Source organism: Canis lupus, chromosome 35 (genome assembly GCF_011100685.1).
Source record: "Canis lupus familiaris isolate Mischka breed German Shepherd chromosome 35, alternate assembly UU_Cfam_GSD_1.0, whole genome shotgun sequence".
NCBI lineage: Eukaryota > Metazoa > Chordata > Mammalia > Carnivora > Canidae > Canis > Canis lupus.
The window spans coordinates 4348977-4375549 of NC_049256.1; the positions used below are offsets into that span (position 1 = coordinate 4348977).

General features: G+C 43.6%; 1 protein-coding gene across 4 annotated transcripts in view; it reads right to left on the reverse strand.

The window, feature by feature from the left end:
• LOC488190 (myosin light chain kinase family member 4) overlaps positions 1–26573 on the reverse strand; it is a 109257-nt gene that overhangs the window by 64159 nt on the left and 18525 nt on the right. The window contains exons 1-2 of one of the 4 annotated variants that reach the window (XM_038584014.1): positions 20031–20436; positions 18430–18700 (exon numbers count right to left, since the gene is read on the reverse strand). In XM_038584014.1, the coding sequence (XP_038439942.1) occupies positions 18430–18700; positions 20031–20047 (288 nt within the window). In that variant the 5' untranslated portion in view covers positions 20048–20436. Of the gene's footprint in view, positions 1–16289; positions 16411–18429; positions 18701–18899; positions 18991–20030; positions 20437–26573 lie in introns of those variants that run through there. The other 3 variants (XM_038584015.1, XM_038584017.1, XM_038584016.1) reach the window with 3 other exon arrangements.

A 26573-nucleotide genomic window follows, 5' to 3' on the forward strand; every position in this document is an offset into this window, starting at 1 on the left:
TTGCTAATGAAATATTTAAAAATCCAGGACAGGGATGGCCTGTACTATTTAATACAGAGGAGACTCTTACTATGCCCCTCCATACCCTGGTGGGGCTTTTTTTTTTTTTATTTGCAAGAGGAAAAAAATAGAATTTATGCACCTTAAAAAAATATGAAGTGAAAAATTATCCACTAGCACAGCAAAGACCTATTTCCAGGAAACAGGTTTTAAAAGAAAATTCTTGACGTCCTGAGGTTAAAACCGGGAGGTGTCATGACTTTGAAAGTGAACGATGAAAGAGCCACTGTGTCCAGGTGCAGTACAGGCTCGCCTCGTTTCATCTGTTAAGGGAGGCTGGTTAAATCCCTGGTTGTGGTCCAAAAATATCCTGGCAGTTAGCATCTTGCATTAAAATTTATAAACCACGAAAGACCTTTTCTTAAAGAAAAGTTAATTCAGGCTGGATAGCCTGGAAAAAAAAAAAAGTATTTAAAAGGGGTAGTCATCAGAAGTGGTTATATGGAAAACTAGAGGTAAGTAATGCTTTTTACTCCCCTAAAACATACTAAAAATATAGCAATAGTAATTTCAGAAGGAAGGGAAATGGCACCAAGTATAATTTCATTTCTAAGAAGTCCCAGGAATGAGCCCTGAAACTGCCAGAATTAACTTTTAGGGGTGACAAAATAATGGTAGGAATATTAGCAGGAAATCAGACCTGTCAAATGGATGGAAACAGGCTGCCCTTCAGTGTCTCCACACCGGGGCCGACTCCAAGGGTCCCCTCTCTCCAGACCTGGGGTAGGCAGGTCTGGAGGGGCGCTCGGCCCTGCTCCATCTCCCTCTGCTGTGCCTCCTTCTTGAGTTCACTTAGGAGACACGCCTTTATTGAGCACCTCCTGTATACTGCCCTGCCCTGCTTTCTTGCTCATCTTGCGGAGGATCCTGGAGCTCCGCATGCTCCCAGAGGCCTGCGTGGATGACTTACTCCAGGTTAGTGAGACGCCCTGGCCTCTGTGCTTCTCCAAACCCTAGTACCCTCTTCGGTGGCCTGACTCCTCTGTGAGCTTGGGGGGGGGGGGCAGTGGGGAGACGGTTTCTCTTACAGCTCCATCCACACCCCTCCCCATCCACCCGACACACACCGACTGGGGTGCCCAGAGAGGACTGGCGAAATGAATCGACACTAAACTGTGAATCCAGTGTCACGGGCCTGTTTTATCTGGTTTATCATTTATTCCAGAAGGACTTGGCAATTCGGCTCCAGAGTTCGAGTTTTAAGGGGCTTGGTAAAGAAGAGAAGGCGGCAGCAAGGAGACGGGGGTCATAAGGGTCCCTCCTACACAATGGGCAGGCTGTCGACGGGCAATCTGACCGCTGGCCTGCAGGTGACTCCCCCATTGCATAGACCTAAGCGGGAGCAGAGAAAGCCGCAAACACTCCTCTGCAAGCCCGTCCTGCAGGAGGTCGGCCCGGACCGGCCTGCCGGCTGCGCTTGCAGAATCATAGTCCCCAAGACCAAGCTTGAATTTGCCCAAGCTCGTTTTCTTCCTCATTCATATAATCAGACATTTCAACCTCGACTAAATGATAAGCCTCTAGGGTAACAGTAACAATAATGTTAATGTGAGCTCCCATTTATGGAGTGTTCACTGTGTATCAGGCGGAGCGCTAAGTGTTTTACACACATTCTGTACGTATCCTGCACAGCAGCCAGCATGAGAGCAATATTATTAACCCCATATTTCAAATACCTACTCAGCAAGCTATCGGAATTGACATAAGTCCATCAGCTAATCACGATGGGCACCGTAAATCCCATTTCTTTGGCCTCCTCTGAATATCCTAGCAGGTATTGGGGTACTCAGGAAGCATTTCATAAATCTTTTCCAGTTGGCCTGAGCAGAACAGTACAACTCCTTGCATTTCTGGTGACAGTGATTCCCACCTGGGCCCACACACACAGCCAGAACCCATCTGAGCTGGACCCTGGTCTTGACAGAGTTTATTGGCCAGCTCCGCAGTGACCCTAGGAGTGCCGTTCTGTGCCAGGCCATGCGGAGTGAACCCTGAAAGCTGCTGGAGTCTCAGGACGGGGTGGAATCAACATTCTGGGAGGTCAGTGGAATCTTTATTGCTAATGCCATAAAACTGAAAATCTAGAGGGTTTTGCAAGAATGGCCAAAGGGACTGCGCTGGTGCTTCATTTCTACCGAGAGTAACCTCACACCGAAGGTCTGGGCTTCACTCCACCTGACCTTGGCTGTTCCTCCCGAACATTCTTTCATTTACAACCTTCCTTGACCCTCTGTCCTCAACTGCTCTCTCAATCTATTTGTGGTTGTGTTTAGGGCTAAGAACACGGGAGTTGGATTTCATTCAGTGTCTCAAATACATTCAAGGAAGGCTTACTTTATTATAATTATTTAGACAGGGACAGGCCCTCCTACCTGCTTGCACATCATGCAAAAGGATTCTCAACTCAATCCTTCCTTAAAACTTTTGTATTATATCTTCATTTTTTAAGATTTTATTTATTTAGTCATGAGAGACACAGAAAGAGAGGCAGAGACACAGGCGGAGGGAGAAGCAGGCTCCCTGCAAGGAGCCCAATGTGGGACTTGATCCCAGGACCCTGGCGTCACACCCTGAGCCAAAGGCAGACGCTCAACCACTGAGCCACCCAGGCGTCCCTGTATTATATCTTCTTTTCAGATTATTTTTGATCTGTTGGTTTCACCCCGGATGAATCCTCTTTTGCGACCCTAACTACCTATTAGGTCTTCTACCCAACTGTGAAGAAGCCAGCCCTCTCTCTTCTCTCACTGGGTATGAGAGAATCAAATTTTTAATCCTGCAAAACATTACTTGTCTTAGCCTTGATGCAACTGATACAAAGATTGAAGAGTTAACGGTGGACATGGAAATATATATGTAAAAACTATAGTTTCCCACAATGTTCCATGAATTCATAATCCCCAGAGACCAAACAAACACTAGGAAGGCCAAGAAGCTCTATAATATCAGCTGACAGGTAGGCAGATCGACTCAGAACAAAAATCATCTAATATGTGTGTATTATTATCACCTTATTGTGTAGAGAAGGAAACTCAAGTGGTCACGAGACTAAGCTGTAAGAGGTAGAGATGATGAGTCCTCAGGCCGGAGTTCAGTGTATTTTTATAGTCACAACATCACCTTCTTAGTTGCCAACCGGCACCTGCTGACACGAACAAGTTTAGGGTTAGAAGAAGGCAAGGGAGCACTTCCCCAGAGCGGGGCTAACCACACCTCTCATCAGAGTCCCCCGAAGGGTTATTAGAAACACAGATTCCCAAGCTCCCCTCATGGAGATACTGCCTCCGGGGCTTCCGAGGGGATGGGGATCTGGACGTTCACCAAGCCCCCCAGGTGATTCTCATCCTCAAGACAGTTTGGGAACTACTGCCTTCGAACAGCGTCTCTCATCCCAGATAAACAAATCATCAGAGTTACATAACGTGCTCAGAGTCAAGGTCATGCATCTACCGTGAGTGGCAAAGGCCAGATGGACCCACTAACTCCAGACACCAATGATCTTGCCACGTGACCCTGAGAGCTTCTGAACCGAAAGCCATCCTAAAACCAGCGACGGTGCAACACACTGGGTCCGGCTGCTCCACACCACAAGGACTCGCGTCTACGTGCTCGAAAGCACCTGCAGAAGTAACCCGTTGCCAGATAGACTCTCACAGAGGAGTCCTTTACTCAGCACATATGTGGCTTTCAATTAAACCGCCTGTTGCTTTGCCGACGAGAACAGACCAAGGGATTTCCATGACGCAGAGTCCCATCAGAGGGCGACAACCTCCCGGATGGGCAAGGAACTTGATGTCCACGCCCGTCTCTGAGAGGACCAGAGTGACCTTCGCAGAGAAAGCAAGCCATTCCTGGCACTTCACATGCTCTCTCACCCAGCTAATCTCACTGGCCAGAATGCAAGCTTCATATTTTGTCTGCCTGGGAATCTAATGGAAAGAACTATTATTAGACATATTTATTTTATCAAGGAAAATATTCTCATAAAATGTTCAAGAAAGGATATTGCCTGGTTCCCAAGAAGCAGCCGGAGAGACCCCTTGGAGGATACACACATACACGTATATGTCCTGAATACACATGCATGTGTATGCGTGTAAAACACATATATATTACTTAGGTAAGCATATACTCATAAGGGCAATAATAAATGTTTATTTTCCTTTCAGCAATTTTTTGCAATAAACCAATTAACCCTTCACTTTTCAATTGTGGGAGGTGACGAATATTCTAGTGCATCTCAGACGTCAATATGCATGTGAATCATCCAGGGACCTTATTAAATGCATTCCTTTTTAGTAGGTCTGGGTGGGACCTAAGAGTCTGTATCTCTAACAAGTTCCCAGGAGATGCTGACAAGTCACAGATGCTTTGAACAATAAGATTCTGGTTTTTGGCAAATGACCATCTTCATCGCACGTAAACAGCAACCATTAAGGATTACGCTATATAAAAGCAACAAAAAATAAATAAAAACTGTGTTCAGATTGGCTTACTTTTTATTGGATAATTAACTCCAAAAAGGGCTTCAGAATCTATGCAATGTCCCTTGCATATAATCATAAACAACTTTCACTCAATTTTATTAGAGCCATTTCAGAGTACAAGTGGATGGACAGATTTTGACTTGAAAGAAGGAGGAAGCAGACTGCGTTGTTCTTCAGAAGGAGGCAGAGAGCACCCAGAACTTGGTATTCTCTTTTTGCAGACACTCTGATCTGGGAGTAAATGAAGAATGCTGGAGTATATCAGATCACACTGATCTCTCAAAATTGACTCTGCCAGCCTCGAAATGATTAAAGTCTCATTCAAGCACAACCTCTTGGAAATTTCGGGGAAAATGTCAAACACCAATATCATTCCAAATATTCTTCTATGTGGAATTCTACTCACTACTTCATTTAAGTGTTTGACATACGTATATTAATAATTATCTTCGCATCTAAGGCTTAAAATATGAAATTGTTCCTAAAATGTGTTGGTGATAACTAGAGCACAAATGGAAATGGACATGCATAACCCAGTTGCTAAGATGGAAATGAAGAAATCTAGGGAATAATCCCATTGGGAAGGAGCCCAAGTTTTTTAGGAGCAAAGGCCCAACCTATAAGACAATTATTACCAGAAAGGACACGAAAATTGCCACACACCTGTTATTTAAATGGTGTAAAGGATGATGTAGTCAAGGCAAGCTTGGTGGGGGCGGGGAGGAGGTGGGATGTCAGATTAGAATCAACTATGGTGGGATTTAAATCTGACCTTGAAGGACAAGAAGGATTTCTAAAGGTAGAGAAGAGGAGGAAGAATGAGGGAAGGCATGGTGAACATAAAGAAGTGGGAGCAGATATTGGATGTGCCAGGCACCAAGCTACTTGCTAACAGATGGATGAGCTAACGTAATCCTCTCAATTATTCTGCAACGTAGGCATTCTGACCCATGATGCTGAACCAGGGACAGACATTCAGGTTAAATGACTAAGGTCACACAGCTGGTAAGGGGTCCCATGAGGATCTGAATCTGGGTCTATTTGATACCAGAGTCAATAATGGATCCTCTCTAAACCAGCATTCCCCAAGGTACATCCTATGGCACCCTGAGATGTGAATGAGTCAGGAAACAGAAGAGTTCAGTGGCCAGATGAATTTTGAAAGCTCTTAGGATAGATGAGAATGCTAATAATGTTTCAGATAATGTTTCATTCATTTATTGAATGTTTCCCATGGGCCTGGTTGAAATGGCTGTGCTGTGTTAACGGGGGACCTCTCAGAGCTTTTAATGTTGTAACATGCATTGAGAATTTCCAATCTGATGTTGGGGAATAGCATTAATCATCCCACATAGGATGATATGATCATGCAAACCCAGAGATTAAAGTAGAATAATTGGAAATAGACCAATAGGATTCAATTAGAGGTCATTATCTTTCGGAGTCAAGGATTATGTCTGATGACTTCCCATTCTTCCCTCCATCCCCCAGTAACTTCACCGGGAGACACAGCCCTGTTGGTCAACTGTGTGTGGCCCCCTGAGCTTGGCCCCAGGGATGGTTCTCGGGGAACAGGGTCGGAGAATTGAGAGGTAGGGAACACAGCTTCTCCGGTGGCATCCAACAGCTAGACAAGTTGGGGGTAGTCATTCGCTATTCGAAATATCAAGAGATGAAGGTGCCGGACAGGACACCAGTGGCGCCTCCTTCCTCTTTTGTCATATCCCTGGTGGTACTTGCTATAATTTGAGAGTTGGTAAATCTTTGCCCGCTGTAGCTGTGCCAGGTTCGGCTGAGCCACACATTGCCTGGCTCTGTGGCATATTGAATAATATGTGTCCGATAAAATAAACACCCTCTCCCTTCTCTCATGTTCTATCAAGCCCATCTTACTAAATCCTTCTCCACGTCAGATACAGTTGACCTTTGAACAACGTGGGGTCGGGGCCGCTGACACAGTCAAAAATCCACGTATGACTTTTGGCTCCCCCAAAACTTAGTTACCAATAGCCTACTGTTGACCAGAAGCCTTATCAATAACCTAACAGCCAATTAACATATATTTTGGGTGCAGTGTGCTGTATCATTACAATGAAGTTATTTTAGCTTATCATTTTCCAGCCTTACTATATGTTGCAGAGGATCGTTAGCTCCAGGATATTCTCTCCTGGCTTCTGCTGTTGCATGGACCTACACGTGCAGATGCCGGACTGCAGCCCCAAGATGCGGTTCCTACAATGAGCAGGATCTGTGACCTCCCCGCACTGCCGCAGTGATGCTTGCAGGCTCTCCCCACTAGAGGACACTGTCGCATCGCACTTCCAGAGAAGAGCCAGCTTGTGTCGAGCAGAGGAAACCCGACTTTTTATCCAACCACTCTGGCTGGGTTTGCACAGAGCAATAGAACAAATAAGCAAAAACAATCACCGAATGTAAATTATATTTCAGATAATGTGGAGAGAATACAAACTGTCCCTAGAGGGGACCCCTGGGTGGCTCAGCAGTTTAGCGCCTGCCTTCAGCCCAGGGTGTGATCCTGGAGTCCCGGGATCGAGTTCCGCACTGGGCTCCCTGCATGGGGCCTGCTTCTCCCTCTGCCTGGGTCTCTGCCTCTCTCTCTCTGTGTGTCTCTCATGAATAAATAAATAAAATCTTAAAAAAAAAAAAAGACTGTCCCTAGAAAACTCATCAAGGATGATTTGCTTTCGAATATTTCCCGTCTCATCCAAAAAAAATTAAAATCCAGCTCCATTTTCTTCAAATAAATGCGATTCTCTTTTTCAAGTGATTGGGCAAGCTAACCCCAGAAGAGATATCATGGTCTTTAGTTATACGACTATAACTGAGCAACTACCTGATGTCATTAAACCTCAGTTTACACATCTATAAAATGGAGGTAATAATTATACAAAGTCATTGAACCATTGAGGATTAACTGAGATGCTGGATGAAAAGTTCTTAACGTAGTGCGTGGGGCCCACTAAGCAGTCACTATTATCTGTGGACCCAATCAGGGTGCTGTCTACAAGGTTTAAATGAGTTCTTATTTGGAAATTGCTTAGAACGGGGTCTGGCACACAGTGAGGGCCACTCACAGGCTTGTTCAATAAATAAATAAATAAGTAGACCCAAGTTAAAGCCTAAATCCTAAACAGGTAAATGCAAACACAGCCTTAAGAATGTAGAAACCTACCTATGTTGTCATATTAATTCAACATACTTATTCTTGAAGATTGGGACCTAACACAGGTCATTATGCATTTTTGAATTTCTAAATAACTACAGATTGCCAAGTGGCCTAAAGGGAGATCCTAACATAAAACATCTCTAGTACGGGGAGCTCAGACTCAACAGAAAAAGAGCCATTTGCAACCTAAATGCATATTCTGTGTTTACCCTTAAATGAGGAATCACGTTTCTTCTGATTCTGCCTCTTTTTGACACATCGGTGAACATCAATGCGTGAAACTGCTTGTGTCCCTGGGTTTCAAGTATCTACCCTCCAAACCAGGGTCGTAGTCTGCGACAACTACGGGATAGTCCCAGTGTCCTCCTGCAATAGAAACTCAGTAATTCTTTATTGAGTAGATTAATATAGAACGTAAGCACAACTATCTAAATAACTTTGATACAAGCTGATTAAATACATTTACATTCCTGCTTCATCAAGTACCTTTTTTTTAAGGAAGACTGGCTCTTTTAAAAACAAAACAGAACAGGGCAGCCCGGGGGCGGGGGGCCCAGTGGTTTAGCGCCACCTTTGGCCCAGGGCGTGATCCTGGGGCCCCGGGATCGAGTCCCCCGTCGGGCTCCCTGCTTGGAGCCTGCTTCTCCCTCTGCCTGTCTCTCTCTCTCTCTCTCTGTGTCTCTCATGAATAAATAAATAAAATCTTAAAAAAAAAAAAAAACAGAACAAAAGTTTCAACTGTCTGCTGGTGAAAAATGCAATGATTACCAGGACACAATAATGCCTTATTTTGTGCTGAGGTGCTAGCAGTTTCGCCCACCGTTGCCTGTTTATCATCAGTGCAAATGTCAATGCAGTGGAAAGGCCAAGAATTTGAATTACTATGAAAATAGTTTTGGACTTGCAGACCTCTGAAACAGTCTTAGGGTTCCTCTGGGGGTTCCAAGGATTTCACTTTAAGAACTGCTGGCCTAGTGGCTGATGTTCCAATGAAAGACAGTGCTGAACAGGGTAGGTTCATCAAGTGTTCCCCTTGCCTGTTCCATCCCCTTGCTTCTCTTCCTCCAGCAGTTTGGGAAAACACCCAGGGCTGCTGGGACCTTCCTTAAGGTTTCAGCTGGGATGGGTGATGAGCACTTTCTGAGGCCACACTTGTGATACTTTCTGGAGAACTGAAGGGATATGAGTGCAAAGGCCTCCGGCAGTTTCTAGAAGACTTAGAAGCTCCAAATAAAATATTCAGCTCCTGCTAGTTCCTCCCCTCTTATCCTCCAGTGTCCAAGGGAGCTCAAAACCCCTTTCAGAATCAGAAACCATCCTCTAGACCAAATATATGCTAGAGACAAAGATGTCCAAGCTACAAGTGGGACCCTAGAATGACAGATGCTCTGGACTAGAGTGATAGAACAATGCTCGCAGAGGTTGATTATTATGCTTCCTCAGAACTCTGCAGCTTAAAAACTCCACGGGTATCCCTTCTCACTCCATAGAGCAACACTCAACGTAGAATCGTATGGCTGGGGGTGCCTGGGGGGCTCCGTCGGTTCAGCATCCGACTTGATTTCAGCTCAGGTCATGACTCAGGGTCATGAGGTGGAGCCCTGCATGGGGCTTCCCACTCCGTGGGGAGATTGCTTAAGGTCTCTCTCTCTCCCTTTCCCTTTGCCCCTCCTTCTGCTCGCACTTTCCCTCTCTAAAATAAATAAATAAATAAATAAATAAATAAATAAATAAATAAATAAATAAATAAATAAATAAATCTTTTTTTAAAAAGAATTGGATGACTGGATATGGGGAAATGCTATTATAAAAGCATTTATATTGCATAGAAGGTAAAGTCATTCTCAAGGACACAGGAAAAACACAGTTATGAATTAAAATCTTGTCTCTATAATTCATTTCTGTACTTACCCCTCACCCCAATTAGTTCCGATACGCCTCAAACCATATAAAAAGTAAAACAGAAAAAAGAAATCTACATTTTTTTTTTCACTGCTTACATTTGGGATGCCAACACTAGAAGCTAAAGGTCTAGTAGACAAATCAGAGGTTGGGCTCACACACCCTTCATTCCAGCCTAGTGGTTGCCTTGCTTTAGAATTTTCTGACACCTGGCCACTGACGGGAGCATTAAACCTGCTCTGTCACAGTCTGAGCCTTCTTACTGGGCTCCTTGCAGCTCAGATTCCCAGCTCCGGAGTTGAAGCCTTGGGGGAATTGTTCATAAAGGGAGAGCCTGAGGCGCAGGAAAGTTAAGAAGACAGGATGCTCCTGCCTAGAAAGAGGTGGTGCCATGGCAAGATGCCAGTGGGCCTGGCTGTTGGCCAGCCATCCTTTGAGGCAGACCTGCAAGACTTGAAAAGCTGCCCTGCTCTGGGCGGAGCCGACCTGGGATACCTGCTGTGCTGTGCCTGCTGGGAAATGGCCAACAGGGAACCTTAACAGCAATCATGCAAAGTGCTGCCCACCTGCTCGCCCAAAAGGGCTGGCACTAATAAAACAAAACATGCAAAGAGCAATATGGAAAACAGGGCTGGAAGGGTAATTCTGACCTTAGGAAAGATCAGTTCCTCCATGTAATGACTCTTGGGCAAGTCCAGTTTACCTCTCTTGGACTTTGAGTCCTCCTTTCAAAAAAGGATTGGAATGAGCTGACCACCAAAGGCCCCTTAAGAACTATGTTTCTAGGTTCCTAATCTTTGAGTCACAGCCTCCTTCCTAGGGCACAGGTCTTTAGGGTCCCATTCATTATGGAAATGCCACAATTACCTGGGCTTATCAGAACCCCTGAGTGGATGAAGCCACGAGCCATGGATTATACTGCAGGTGTGTGCAGGTGTATCCAAATGAGCACATATCATTCCTACATAATCAATGGACTAGCAAATCGGACACTCTTCCTGAGGTCAAAGGTGTAAATGAGGTTCAAGCATGTGGGACGCCCTTGGAAACCAGCGATTACCTGCATGCAACTGAAAGTGCCAGGGGGTCAGTCACCCGATAGGACAGCTCTTGACCAGTGGGGATGAGCCAGTGAATCAGTGTTATCGGCCCCCCAGTCCTAGGGGTGGACAGCTCTGAGGCCATCCTACCTGATAGTAGTCAGCTTAGCAATGTGAGGTGCTGGGTCTCTTTCCTTCTCTATTTCACACTCCTCAGGCCACCACTTCTACTTGCTGAAGTCAGTTCCAAAAACAAACAGTCTAAACATGTGCTTTTGTCTCAGTTCTGCCTTCTGATGGGACTTCAAGAGCAACAAAGTGGAGAACACGGGTCCAGGCACGTAAGAAGAGTTGCATAGACTTTACCTACTATCAATTTTCCGTGTATCTGCTACCTAGAGGGAAGACTTTGGATGTCTCTTCTCTCCACTGCTGTCTGCTTATCATCAGCTTCCCCAGTCTTTGTTATTGTCACTACACAGTGAGCAGAAAATGAGAAATAGAGTTGAAAGTATCAAGTGGCACAGGCAAAAAGCCTGAAAGAGCTTCCTGAGTCTAGGTGTCTAGAGACTGAAGTGGGATCACCTCAGTGTTAGGGATTTGGGGTGATTTTAGGTTGTAAATGAATAAAACATTTTTAAAATGTATGTGTGTATTACTGTGTATTTGAAAAATCTATAATAAATATTAAAAATCTATAACATCAAAACCATGATTTCACTCTATTGTTGCTTTTGCAAAAAACTTTTAAATGACTTGATATGTGAAAATATTGATAGAGGTTAAAGAGGTTAAAGCAGCATGCAGATACAGCAAAAGCCATGAAGGTGGTATGTGAACAACTCTGGGAAACACTGATAGCTCAATATGCTTTTTACTATAATGTTGTAGGTGAGTTTCGTTATCAAGTATGCTAAGCATTTTCCTACTTAAGAAAACAGACTTGATTTGCAGTATTTATGTTTTTTACTATATTGCCTTAACTTCTAGAGAAAATGAGATATTTTTCTCATATTATAACACATATTGTAAAACTTTAATTACCCTGAGGACCTGAAATGACACAAACAATATGACTTATCTGTGTGTTTGATCTAGGACACCGAGAACTTTACATGGGCAAGTAAAGCATTTTATATACATTTATACCCAATGTATTGGGAAAAATCTTTCAGTTGTTTTATGTTCCATGGATATCCCTATGCCTGTATTACAAACACAACATTTTTATGTTCTATGGATGCAGAGTACATTAATATGACAATTAGGACTCTCTGATGCTCCTATAAAAGCCATTTTCTATAACTTCTGCACTTGCAGGAATTTCTAAGACAATAGATTGTCCACATTTCTAAATAACCATCAACAATGGGGGAAAAAAGTAATAGGATACAAAATCTAACTTAAGAGACGTTTTCTTAACAGTTAAAAAGTTGCAAAGACTTTTTGAAATACATACCCACAACACTCCCAATTAGCCCATATATCTTGTTGACCTTGTCTCTGGGAAACACTAGAGGGCTACGTTCTGAGAGCTTGAGTGAATAACTCATTCTTTTCCATATAGAAGATGAAAGCCCTAGTGGCATTTCCCCTAGGAGATCGGTTAAGCAGCCAAAAATGAGTAATGCTCGGACAACAGTGACCAAGCCTGAAAACACAAACCTAATGGTGACATGAGGTCAGACCTAAAGAGATTAGAATGTTTTATGATCTTACTTTAAAAAAAAAAAGTCCGTTCCTGTCTATCCATCTTTCTCCCATCTCTTTTACCTTGTCCTCAACTAAGATAGATCAGATAATAAACCACCCCAAGGTCTGGCGACTCCTGTGAACGTGGACTTAACTTACTGAGTCAGGGTCCCAGGGAAAGGCTCAGGGCCACTGTGAAAGCCTGGAGCTCTCCGTCCTCCAGCACCACCAGGATGCTGCTGCTGAGCTGGTGGTTTCTTGTTGAGTAAACATAAAGCAGGCATCTGCTTACGGGGACACGGATATGCTGCCCAGCTCCCCTAGAGAAATGTGCATTCTCAATAAGGGTAATATCACCCCCCAAGGAGGTAAAATAGTTCTTTAGGGGGGAGTGAAAAAAAGTGCATTCTTTTTATATATAAAGCACAGATACACCTGTAATATGTACACAGGTACATGGTATATCCGTGGTGTTAAGATTTCAAGAGAGGGGCTCCAGGAGGGGGAGAAAAGCCTAAAAGCCCTTCGAGGGGAGGAGATGGTAATAAAACAAAGCTGAAGCACAGCACATGGCTGTAAATCCCCTTCATGTGATTCAGGCTGGTGTCTGTAGTACCTTCCAGAAGGTTTTATACCGCCTTGAAAATAACGTATTTTATGCTAATTGAGAAAAGAATGAAATCCGTGGGGAGAGCTGTTCACCCAGACATGAACACCCTCTCTTGGGAAGGGCTAAAATCCCGAGAATCTGCATTATTTCTCTTCTTTTGGAATTGTACTATCGTCCCCACCAAATTCCATTCCTGGAATAGCTGCGGCATCACGTGAAAGGCTGAGCCGGCAAGGGCTCCAGGGGAGGGGCGCACAGGCCGGAGGGCTCCCCAGGGGAGGCGGCCCCTCCTCGGATTCTGCTTTTGCCATAGATGTGATGGGGGGGGGGGGGGGGAGGCGTGGAAGTTTTGCTTTTGTGTCATTTCATCTTCATAATTAGGTCGTATACGCAGGAAGGGGTTGGAAGGAGGCTGACGTTGTTCAGCCCCCAGGACAGAAGTGGACGGCCGCCTTCCGCATGCACCAGGAGGGGCTGCTTTGGGTTCCCCGAGGATGGGGCAGGTGTTTGGAATGTTGAGATGTGCCACATGTCCCTCGGGCCACCCGCTCCTCGGCGGGGAGTCTTGGGCACCGTTAAGAGGGCCGCGCCCCCCTCCCCTTGGCAGGCACCGCTCCCTGCTGGAAACCGAGCGTGCAAGGGGGACTAGCGCAGCTAGAGGATGTCCTAGTTAACAGCGAGGTCACTACCAGCGTGTCCTCCGGGGCAGCGGCCTGACTGCGACCTCCGGGCCATCCCGCACTGGCACACATGCCGCAGGACGGGAGGCGAGGCGAGGCACACGCTACCTGCGGGCCAGGTGCCTTTTCTTCTGAGCGCCAAGTGCAATCTCAGCTGTGGAAGAGGCTGGGCTGACGTGCCCCTCGCCCCCCGACCTAGCACAGGGCCTGGCACAGGCTTGACACGTTCTAGCCAGCGTGATCTCCAGGAGCGGCTGTGCAAGAGGCTGGGCTGACGTGCCCCTTGCCCACTCCCCCCCCCCCCCCACCTAGCACAGGGCCGGGCACGTGCTCATGACACACTCCAGCCAGTGCGATCTCCAGGAGCAGCTGGGCAAGAGGCTGGGCTGACATGCCCCTCGCCCCCCCACCCAGCACAGGGCCTGGCACATGCCCGACTCGCTCCGGCCGAGGAGCGGCACAGGCCCCTGCAGGCCCCTGCGATGCGGGCTTCCAGCTCCACGATCAACAGATCCTCGGCCTCTTTAAAGGAAAACTCCGAGGGCCTGTGTGACAGATCCCAAACAGGTGTAGGGCCAGAGGGACACTCGCTGGTGACAACTGACACCAACTCAGATGCGCTTGTCCCCGGTTCAAGGACGATTAGCACCACAGAAAGGGGCATCTGCCCGGAGGGGGGCCGCTGCCAGGGAGCTCTTTCCTGCCCTACGGGTGAGGAGCAGAGACGGGGGTGCGAAATGCAACTTTAAACATCGCAGAACCGCCCCCCTCGCCACGTTATTTTGATCTCTAAGCAACTCATTGGGAGCACCACTGATGTACGATGTCACGGCGGTCAGTCAGGAAATGCCATCTGCCGTTAGGCTCGCCAACTGCCATCAAAACAGGGAGAGCCGCGCTTTGCTCCAACCCACTCTATCCTATTCACATCCTGCCGATAAATATTTTGTTTTGTTTGGTCTTTGGAGCATGGGTAGCAGGCATTTCAACATTCTGCCTCTGTCGGGGCCGCCCTTATTTCTCCCCCGACAGCACCGCCTTACCTCCTGGTTGGGACCATGCCTTTCAGGTGGGGGTTAGGTACCAGGGTCCTATAGGGAGGTGGGGGGAAGCCAAAGGACAAGGAGGTTGGGTATTAAAAAGTAGGTATGTGTATAATCAGTGAAGGAGGGCAAAGCGGGGGGGGGGGGGGGGACAACCAAATGGGAGAGTAGAACTTCACTTGTCTGGCCCTTCTGTCTTTTATTAAACAAATAAAGTGTGTGTGTGTGTGTGTGTGTGTGTGTATTAAACAGTAAATTGTATCTAAGAGAAGTGTGGCAGGGGGCTATTTATACAGGTAATGGAGAACTAACTAAAGAAGAAAACCTGGGGGACGCTCAGGTGGCTCAGTGATCGAGCATCTGCCTTCGGCTCAGGTCATGACCCTGGGGTCCCGGGATCAAGTCCCACATTGGGGAGCCTGCTTCTCCCTCTGCCTGTGTCTCTGCCTCTCTCCGTGTGTCTCTCAGGAATAAATAAATTAAATATTTTTAAAAAAGAAAGAAGAAGGGCAGCCCAGGTGGCTCAGCGGTTTAGTGCCGCCTTCAGCCCAGGGCATGATCCTGGAGACCCGGGATCGAGTCCCGCATCAAGCTCCCTGCATGGAGCCTGCTTCTCCCTCTGTCTGTGTCTCTGCCTCTCTCTCTCTCTCTCTCTCTCTCTCTCTCTCTCTCTGTGTGTGTGTCGTGAATAAATAAATAAAATCTTAAAAAAAAGAAAAGAAAGAGGAAAACCTGTATTTGACTATATAAAAATGATACTAATTATAGTTATGAGAGTCATTGATCGTTTATGAGTACTTGGTAAGCTCATCACTTGTATGTAGCAGATTAATTTTCTTGTGTTTTAGTCTATTTCAACACCATAATATGTGGGTTTAGGCCGTTTTATTATGGCATATCTGCTAAAAAGCTTTAGAACTCTACACGATTTAGGGGATTTGAACACCCTTTAGACTATAATAAAATGAGAAAAGTCATTAGGAAACAGAATAAAAAGGGAAGTAGAAAAATGAGGTGAACAAAACAGAGGAGAAAAGTGGAATGCGCGGCATTTAACAAATTCAACAAAAAATAGAGGAAAAGAAAGAAGATAGCTAAAATTAACCTAACGGAAGAAAAACGAGTGACAGAGGAAAACCCAGTTAAGAGCGCGAAAAGAAAAAGAGTCTGAGCTTTACCAGCCTGGACAAGGGGGTAAAGACTCTTCTAGAAATAAATTACTCTTCAAAGCTTCAAAACGAAGCTTCCACCTCACTAGAGTATCTGATATGCAGAGTAAACTATTTCCCAGGCACCACAGTGAAGTTTTCTAGAGTGATCAGCGATGCCAATCTTCTCAAAGAGAGAAGGGATAAAAGGAGGAGAAAGGAGAATACGTTTTCTCCTCTTAGGGCACATCACAGCCAGTATTTTTTTATATGTTCCCTGGAGACAAAGGACTAATATTGTCCAGACTCCCTGTGGCCCCAGCAGAAGACGGAGACACGTCCCGACCGTGTAGCTCTGTGAGCGTGCCCGCCGCCACCCGCGCTGCCGGGATGCCCTTCTCCCCCGCCAAGGCCTGCGGCCTACCCCGGCACCCACTGACCCGGCCAGCTGGGCCCTCCAGCACCTGGCAGCCACAGAAAGAACAGCTCCGTGTCTCCCCTTTGGGTCCCATCCGTCCTCCAGAGGGCAAGCGACAGAGACAGGGAAATTTATTGCTGACACTTCTGGGCCTTTGGCCATTTCCCAAGAAGAAGCTGAATGGGACACATGGAGCTACCAGTCACTCCCTTCCATCTTCCACGCATCAGCGACCACAGGAGCGAGGCCAGGAGACCCACGTGACCTGCAGGACCTCAGACTACGCCCGAAGGATGTTCTCTCCGGCTTTCTGAGGAGCAACATTCTTGTCCTCAAAAGTATCTAAGATATTTAATTTCCGAATCATTTGATTTCTAATATTCTGGAGCAGTTTATCACAAAAACGCTTCTTCCTAAAATGTTTCTGCTCCAGCTTAGCACCACCTCATTCTTCAAAGACAATTCCTACTTCTGAAAAGTTTATCACAGGGGCCCCTGGGGGGCTCAGTGGTTGAGCGGCTGCCTTCGACTCAGGGTGTGACCCCGGGGTCCTGGGATCGAGTCCCGCATCGGGCTCCCCGCAGGGAGCCTGCTTCTCCCTCTGCCTGGGTCTCTGCCTCTCTCTCTGGGTCCCTCATAGATAAACAAATACAATCTTTATAAAATATTAAATGAATGAATAAGTAAATTTTTAAAAACTGTCTCACAGAAGCCAGAGAAAAAGAGTACTGGAAAAATCATCAAATCCGTATAAACTATTACCAGGAGCTGGTTATTTCAAAGTTATCCATAGTTGTCTTCTCTGTCCTACAGAAATTAATGAACAGAAAAAGGAATCCTTCTGTTAATTCATTTGCATTATAACAGCCCTAGGAAGGAAGTCCTTCATACGTGACTTCCGTTTGGCCTGTGGAAATTTCTTTCTGGTGTATCCTGGACAAGACATCAACTCAGAGGGAAAGTAGAGGTCCCAAAAAACCTAAGTTTCATCCCAACTCCCTCTTCTCTCTGGCATGTTCTATCACTCCATACTCCCGGATGCTGCAGAGACTCTTCAGCTCTGGATACTCAGCGGCCCAGGGGCATCAGCCTGGCACCGTTAGAAATGCCCTTCCTCTCCAAGCTGTGGTCGGACAAAGAGAGATGTTTCCCCATCCCGCCTGAGAAGACTCACGGCTCTGATCTTTTAAAATACTCATTGCTCGCCTGCAGCCAGGATGCAGAATTCACTTGTACAGCTCTGTCCGTTCCACAGACCTTTGGGGGAACCCCTCTGCACCAGCTACCAGGACAGCAACTGAGATCCAAGGACGAGGGATTCAAGGCGTTGACCTTGAAGAGCACTGTCTAGAGAAAGGTGACAGACATTTGAAACAGTCGCATGTGCTGGCATAAGGGCTGCAGGGCCAACCCTGGGCCGACTCTGGACCCAAGAGTGGGAAGTGACAAAGTCAAGAGAGGAGGGGAGACCATTGCTGGATGACATTTCTCGAACGCTTACCATGGTGACAGATCTGTGCTAAGTCCTTTATATACATTATCACGCCTAACTTCCCCAACGGCCATCGTCCCATTATTCTGATGAGGACGCCTCTTGACTGAGCCTAGTAACTTGCCAAAGATCAAGGAGCCAGAATCAGGCTCAGGGCCTCGTGGTGCACGGATGAGGATCCAGGCATAAGGGATCCCCTATCTGACTGTCACCGTCAACAGCTATGTCACCTACACTATGAGGAGCTCCAAGTCTTGAGGAAATTAGAAGCTTCTTCTGCAGAGCGACTGTACCCCCGATAGTGCTTCTCTGAGTTTTACACCCAAATCCATCCTTTTGAATGATCCTTCTCAAGAAATGTGTGTCTCTGGAAGTTCCCTCTCGTAACGCCTAAGCTGCTAACCACAGTGAGGAGAAGGCTGCTGGTAGAGATGCATATTCAAAGGCCTCTCAATTTCTTACCAAACTCACTTGTATAGTCTACAACATGTAATCCTCAGTGAAACACAATGAAAAATGTCTTATCTGTAAGACACGTTCCTTAATTCTTCACACAAGTGACAAAAATAGACTTTGACGAGTCCGCTAAGTGGCTACATTCACTGATTCATGTAAGAATAGATAAAGTAGAACTGGTACTTTTCACAAGACTAAATTAGCCCATAGTTACCTCATTCTTTCCGGATCTTGAATCCTGTTCGCTAGAATTTTCTTCCAGAAAACATTTCACTTTCTCAACCTTTTCCATGCAGTGGAAAAAGGCCATTTTCTCCAGTTTGTTACTGTTGTAACATGTGTTCATTTCTTCCAGCCTCTTCACTTTTAACATCCTGGTGGTAAGTCCGATTAAGTTACTGTCTGGAGTGTGGTTTTCATCTCCCTCCGTCTCTGATTTGTAAATTAAGACGCAATCATGAGCTTTGAGCGTGCCTTCCTCTTGACTGTAAAAAAAAAAAAAAAAAAAAAAAAAAAAGGAAACAAAGTTCTCATCTCTCATTCACATACTTGACTTTTGAAGAAAATGACCAGTGAGAATTTGGACCTGGAGAGAAGACCCAAAATTAGGAAGAGAAATGCTATTGTTAAGATCAAGTTTCAAATGCCGGAACTTTGAAAGAAAAAAAGGATTATTTCCCCCACCTTTTCCTACAGAAGCAAACAGTAAAAGTCCACCTCCAGTTTCACTGGGTGACTGTCGCCCTCGTTGCATAAGGTAAGATTTAGATCAAGTGGCCAATTTAAATATAGAAAACAAAATTTGATTGGGGTTAATTGGGATTGCAGATTTTGCTCCTCCCATCCCCGGTGGGAAGGGCTTGTGCCTGTATGAGGGGGTCTCTCGTGCTTCCCCCTGGGGAATTTTGTCCTCCTCTGGGGCGTGATCTGCACCAGATGGCCCATTTCCAGAGCCCTTCTCTGCCTACACCAGAAATGTTCGGTGTTTATTTTTAAAAAGAAATTTCCTTACTGCCCCCTCGCACATTTAAGATGCCCAGATAGCTTTCTTTGCATTGTCATTACCTGCCAGGTGTCAGGGAGTTCAAATTGTGGTGCTTTCCTTGAAATAATTTCATGACAGATTAAGTAATACGCATAATACTGCTCCCATCCTAGAGATCGCCGCCTAAGTCCGTGTCCACACACCTGATGGTGTGGAGGCTTGGGGGAGAGACACGGATTGGAGTCTGCCGAGGGTTCCCACAGCTGATTGCAGAGGCCCCCTGCTGGAGGTTTTCTGAAAATTGCTTTCAGCTTTTTCCCAAATTTAAAACCATCTGCGATTCTCTCCACAAAACTTCAGTTTTCATTCTCTCAACTCACATAGCAAAACTCATATATACCTTGGGTTCCAAATTATTAAGAATCCAGTGCTCTGCAAAATCCTTCTTAGCCTTACAAAGACCTTACGTCAAACACGCTGAAATGCACGTAGTACCAACCAGAGTTCTCTACAATACCTTACAGATCAATACTGGCATCTCTTCAAAGCGCCCTGAAAACAAATCGTTATTAAAATAAAGAGACGGGTGCAGGCTATTTCCAAAGCCAACTATGACTTGTAGATAACTCGTAATTGCAGATGGTACTCACGCTGGAGCAGGAAGCCACGTAAGAATTAACACATTAAAAAGAAAACAGGTCCAAGGTATGATAACTTTGCAAAGAAGTCACAACTGTTAAACTCTACCTGGAGTTTGGTACAACCTGTTATTTAAGGCAGCACAGAAACAGGAGATGTGAGAGGTCACAATGATTTTTTTAAATAATTACCACGTATAGGAGGACATCCTAGGGTTTGGACCACTTCAAGTGCAGAGTGTAATTTCCAGCAGATAAGGGAAGTTTTGCAGAGTTCAAAATGACCACACAATTCTCTGGGAAAGGTCTTTACTCTCCGCCGGTATAATTCTTCTGAAAAGACAAGTGTCCACTCCGAAAGGAAGTATCCTCTCTCTCAAATGCCACTTTGAGCCCCTGTTTAAACTAATATCATCCTTGATCTCATGTTGCTCAGCTGTTGCCTTCTTAGTCAGATGGAGAAGAATATTAATTTTAGACGCCAGGCTTTTCAAGGCCAATGGCTCCATTTCAGAGGTCAGGTAAGGAGAGGATGTACTGGGAACAGTGGATGAAATATCACCTTCACCTTTTCTTCTCATCAGTGTGGTAATGCTCTCAGAATTACCGAGCAGCATTTGCCTTTGGCGGTCAGATGCCCTGTTCTCCTGCCCCTTTTAGACTCGTGATGATTTAAGTGTCACTCCCAGCCAAGAGGATTCTGGGTGTGGGAATCCCACAGCCACCTTTGTTTGTCCATGTGACACTTAGGACACACACATCTAGAATATGACAGATCTTTGGAAAACACTCAGCAAGGTTTCATTTTCTCAGTCTTTAAAATTATCTGCAATATCTCCAACAGTTTCTAGCTCTAGGAAAGGTCGAAGGCTCAAGCGTCCGCGGAGTTCCAAAAAACAGGAATGAATTTTCATAAACTCTCCTTACAAACAACACCGTGGTTTTCCCCTGGTTGCCTGTCACAAGTCAAGAAAGGAGAATCCAGTGCAAATAACCCACCTACACGATCCTAACAAGAGTGTATCCGTGACTCCTAACAGGAGTGGCATCAAACCTCAACTGCCTGAGCTAGTAACAATCGCCTGATTCTTCGAGACCTGGAAATTTCACCTCTTTGGCTCCTTAGCTGATGCCTGTCCTCCCCCCACCAACACCAGCCTCTAGATTTATTTTGTTTTTCCAAAATAAAAACAGTTTTTATTCTTAATTCAGATCGATGTGTTCCATATAATATAAAAATACATTTCCATTTTGAGTAGCATATAAAGAATTATGGCAAAATCTTTAAAAAGGAAAATTTATAGGTGTTTTTCTAGGATTAGAGAGCTTGGCTCTTTAGGAAGAGTAACTACACAAAATTAGGTATTTGTTAAAGATAAATTATTTAACAAAATTGTTATAAAAAGAGTGAACTGATTTGAGGTCATCAATTTTGCTTGGAGTAATTAAATTGTGAAAAAAAAGTGATAAACTGATGAAATGACCAATCTCCTGCCCAAAGAAAACAACATGCATAGCCTTCTGCTGATTTGACCATAACTTCCATCCAGACCATCCAAACAACAGGATCAGATCTTCCATCCCCTCAGGGGGGTGGAAACCAGCCACAGGTGCCAATGAACTAGGAAGCAGCAAGATCTGCTCCTTTGCTTTTTTCTTTTTTTCCTTAATAAATTGTTTTATTTTAGAATAGTTTGAGATCTACAGGAAAGGTGAAAAGAGCACAGGCAGTTTCCTTATGCCCTGTACCCAGTTTCCCCTATTGTTAACATCCAACATCTATCACCATTAATGAACCAATGCTGATGCTAAACTCCATGCTTCATTCAGAGTTTGTCAGTTTTCCCCTTTTCTGTGTCAGAATCTCATCTAGCATTTCATATTCCATTTAGAGCCACCAGAATTTGTGATGGATTGGATCTGGGGTGTGAAAGGATGATGGTAGACAAGGATGACTTTCCAGTTTTTTCCTGAGCATTTGAAGGACAGAGTTGACATTAACTAAGATGGAGAAGGATATGGGGGTGGGGGGAGATAATTTTTGTGGGGAAAAATCAGAAGCTCAGTTTTTGGCAGGCCTATTGGACATCCAAGTTGAATAGATTGTGAAATGGAAATCTAGACTTTGGGGAAGAAGTCCAGATTGGAGATATAAATTTGGAAGTCATCGCATATAGATAGTTCCATGTGCAATATGTATTTGATAGATATTTGTTGATTAATTACTAGAGAGAAGCTTTTTAATTGTGTCTATCATAAGAAAGAAAAATTGATTCAAACAATCCATGCTGCTTGTTTTCTAAAATTAGAATCAGTGTCCAGTTCTGCTATGTCACACTATTTCCAACTTCTGATAGCACAGAGGACAAGCAGCCTGGTATAGTATTTGATCATCAAAAAACAAAACAAAACAAAACAAAAAACAGGTAACATATGCATGCCTATTATGATCTATCTGCCTCGCCTCAACATCCTAAGTCCACACCCATAAAATAATTGGAATGTCTTAAAGATGCTCATATGCTTGGAGAAGTTCACAGTGAGGCTATGAACAGACTCAGTGACACTTTTCCTGGATATCCCTCATATTTTGGAACTATAAACCCTAATAAAAAATACCAACCTCAGAAAAAACACATTCCATGGAGCCATGGGAACTGTAATTCTTTCAAGGGACATTTTTATTAACTAGCAAGAGACTGTACTGTCAAAAAAAAAAAAAAAAGCCATGTAAACCATGCTTTGCCAATGACTGTGTGCTGATTGGCATTCAAATCAGGCTGGATAGTGCTTATAATTTCTATTTGTACATAGGATTCTGAATGTTTCCAGAACAACATGGCCTCTTGAACATTTACACATAAAAGTGGAACAATCTTCAAAAAACCAAAATGCAAATGAAAGACATCCCTGTTATCCATATAACTATTGAATTTTCTTCCTTTCAAAATCCACCACTGAGAATGAGTCATAAAAGCAAAAACTGATAAATTGCACTTCACTGAAATTCAAAATCTGCTCCTCAAAAGACAGTGTAGGAAAATGAAAAGACAAACTACAGACCTAGGGAAAATACTGTGAAATCACACATTTGGTAAAAGAATTTGTATCCTGAATATACAATCAACTCTTACAAATCCCCAATATGATAATAATCCAATTTTTAAAATGGACAACAGATTTGAAAGACATCTCATGAAAGAAGGTATATAAATAAATGGTTACAGAACACAACAAAAAATGTTCAACATCCACTTTTATGTGTAGATAGATGTTGGGAGATGCAAATTACAATCACAATGAAGGGACACCTGGGTGGCCTAGTTGGTTAAGCATCTGCCTTGGGCTCAGGCTGTGATCCCAGAGTCCTGGGATCTAGTCCTACATCGGGCTCCCTGCTCAATGGGGAGAAAAGCTTCTCCCTCTCCCTCTGCCACTCCCCCTGCTTGTGCTCTCTCTGTCAAATAAATAAAGAAAATATTTTAAAAATGAAATAAAATCACTATTAAATTGCCTTTTATGCCCACTAGAAGAACTACAATTAAAAGACTAGAGTTACTGATGGGAAGAATGTGGAGTGACTGGAACCCTCACCATACATGTTGGTGGGAATGTAAAATGGTAGAGATGTTTTGGAAAACAGTTTGACAGTTTCCTAAAAAATTACTTCCCATGCGATCTAACATTTCTTTTCTAGGTATCTACCCAAGAGAAATGAAAACATGAACTCTCAGAGCTTTGTGCATGGATGTACATAGCAACATTATTCACAGTAGCCAAAAATTGGCAACAACCAAAATATCCATCTCTGTTAGGTAAAAAGAAAGAGATAATGTGATATATCCATTCAAATGGAATACTACTCAATAATAACAAGGAATGGAATACTGGTCCCTGGTGCAATTTGGATAAATGAAAACATTGTGCTAAGCGAAAAAAGCCAGAAATAAAGATCACATACCATATAGTTCCATTTGTTTGAAATGTCCAGAAAAGGCAAATCTATAGACACAAAAAATAGATTAGTGGTTGCCTGGGGCTGAAAGCAGAAACAGGAGTAACTATAAATAAAATCTTATTGGGGGGGTAGGAGGATGTGGTAATTGGGTGATGAGCATTAAGCAGGGCAAGTGACGTGGTGAGCCCTGGGTGTTATACGCAACTGATAAATTACTGAACACTACATCTGAAACCAATGATGCACTGTATGTTGGCTAATTGAATTTAAAGTTAAAATTTTTAAAATAAAAATAAAATTTTTGAAATTTTTGAAATTTTAAAAAATTGTATTGGGTGATAGAAATTAAAAAACTGTTCTGTGGTGGTAATTGTGTGACTCATTATGTTTCCTAAAACACTGTTGGATTATATATACTTAGAGTGGGTGAATTTCATGTGTAAATTATACTTCAATAAGGTAATTAAGAAAAAAAGAAAACCTAATAATATGACAAACAAAAAGTAAACTTGTTAAAAGAAAACAAAAGAACAAAGCACTACTGAACATTTACGGCCAGTTTTTCCAGGTGACCAAGACTGGGATCCAAAGAGATATAAATTATACCCAGACCTGTTGGGTCACCTGGGGCCAACGAAAAGGAGTAAGGAACAGTGAGTGGCGAAAAGTCAAGACTCTCACTCTTCTAGTATGAACACCATGTAATGCATGATTTTGTTATTAACAGAAAAATTAATGGCAAGTTAAAACTGAAATCTATCTCACTTTCTACTCAGAGATTGGATTCTTAGAGCAAGGAAAATAATAATGCTACAGAACATCCAGACGTATTTACATTCTGCCCTTAATATTTCCAAGTGATAATGAGTAAGTAGCTAAATTCTGTGTAATAAAAAAAATGAAAATAAAAAAACAGGGGAGCTTAAAAAAAAACTAGACAAAAACGTAGATGGGACCATTTAAAAGTCAATCTCCTTCAGAAATATTAAATAATGTCTTAGTTCATTATGTCTGTAATGATTTCACAACTTGTTCATCTAGCTCTACCCTTTTTTACTTTCTTGTAAACTGTAAATGCATGTCACTGAGTTTAATCAGTGGATTAAACAATCCAGGGAATATTCAATAGAAACATGCTACGTAATGCTACGTAAATACTATTTGTGAATAAATTTCCAAAGCTCATGTGACTTTCATATAATTTTTGTTAAATAGTTTTCCTTTCCTCTGACTTCTTTTTTTTTTAATTTTTAAACTTATTTTAGAGAGAGCCTGTGCATGTGAGTCAGGGAAGGGGGAAGGAGCAGAGGAAGAGAGAGAGAATCCCAAGCAGACTCCCAGCTGAGTGCAGAGCCCGCATGGGGCTTGATCTCAAGACCCTGGGATCCTTACCTGAGCCGAAACCAAGAGTCCCACTCTCAGTTGCCTGAGCCACCCAGGTGCCCCTCCTCTGACTTTTTCTTAAAACTTAAAACCCATAGAAAATGTACACAAATAGAACAATGAATATCCATATACCCTTTATGCAGATTCACCAACTGCTAGCGTTTTCTGTGTTTACTATCTCTGTTCTCTGACAGTAAGTTACAGACCTCATGAAACTTTATCCCTAAATACATTAGCTTACGTCTCCTGGAAATAAAGACACTTTCTCACATAACAGGATGCCATCACAAATCACACAGCACGTCTTGGCGTGTCTTTTTTAATATTCTTTTATATATTCAGGGAACAATCACCCAGTCTTTTTTTTTTTTAACCCTTCATGACATTAATATTGTTAGAGACTCCAGATCTATTTCTTCACAAAATATCTCTCAACTTGAATTGCCTCTTTGTTTCTTCATGTGTGGAACTGGGCAAACTTGGGCATGAAAACCATGGAAGTGATGTTTGTCTTTCAGAACAACCCAAGAGGCGGTACATGTAGGCGGTACATGTAGCTTGTAGCATGTCACGTGTGATCAGTCGTGAATTTGGTGATCTAAGTGGCATCTGCCACCTTTCTCCAATGTAATGCTACCCCTTTTCTCCTTGGAATGAATAAGCATCTTTGAGAATTTATGGATACCCCGTTCCCCAACAATCTATGATTTTAGTATCTGTTTTTGCCCGAATCAACTCTGATCACAGCAATTCTTGAAAGGTGATGTTCTAATTCTATCATTTCTTCTATGTTTACTAATTGGTATTTATCTCTAAGAGAAGAGCTCTCCATCCCCATCCTGGTCCCCTTTGCTTTTTAGTATCATCATGAACTAGTGAATTTTTTTAAATGAATATACATTCCCTATATTATTCATGTTGATATTCAAATTGCTCCAGATTTGGTCCATAGGAGCACTTCTGAGCACCCACCTGTGTACTTTTGACATGCCACCATTATTTTTTGAGTACTTCCTACCTTCTGGCATAACAAGATGTTCAAAACACACATTGTACCTTTCCAGCTCTATTTCTAGAATCTGCCATTTCTGAAAGGAGCCCTGGTTCCTTTCAAAGAAGAATAGTATTTAGAAATTAAGACAAGGGCCATAGAGGGTTCTTTGTTACTGGGGTGTCACGGCTTCTAGTTCCTTCATGGACAGAGCTAGGAAATACAATTTTTTAAAAATCAGGAGTTCATATTTGCATATTTCTAATTCCAACCCACCACCATAGGATTCTTTCTTCCTCTTCCCCCTTTCCAGATACATATCTCCCTCCCATTATTTAATGGTAAAATTAAAAAAAAAACACACACACACAGTAGAATGCTTGCTACAAGGTAAAATTCA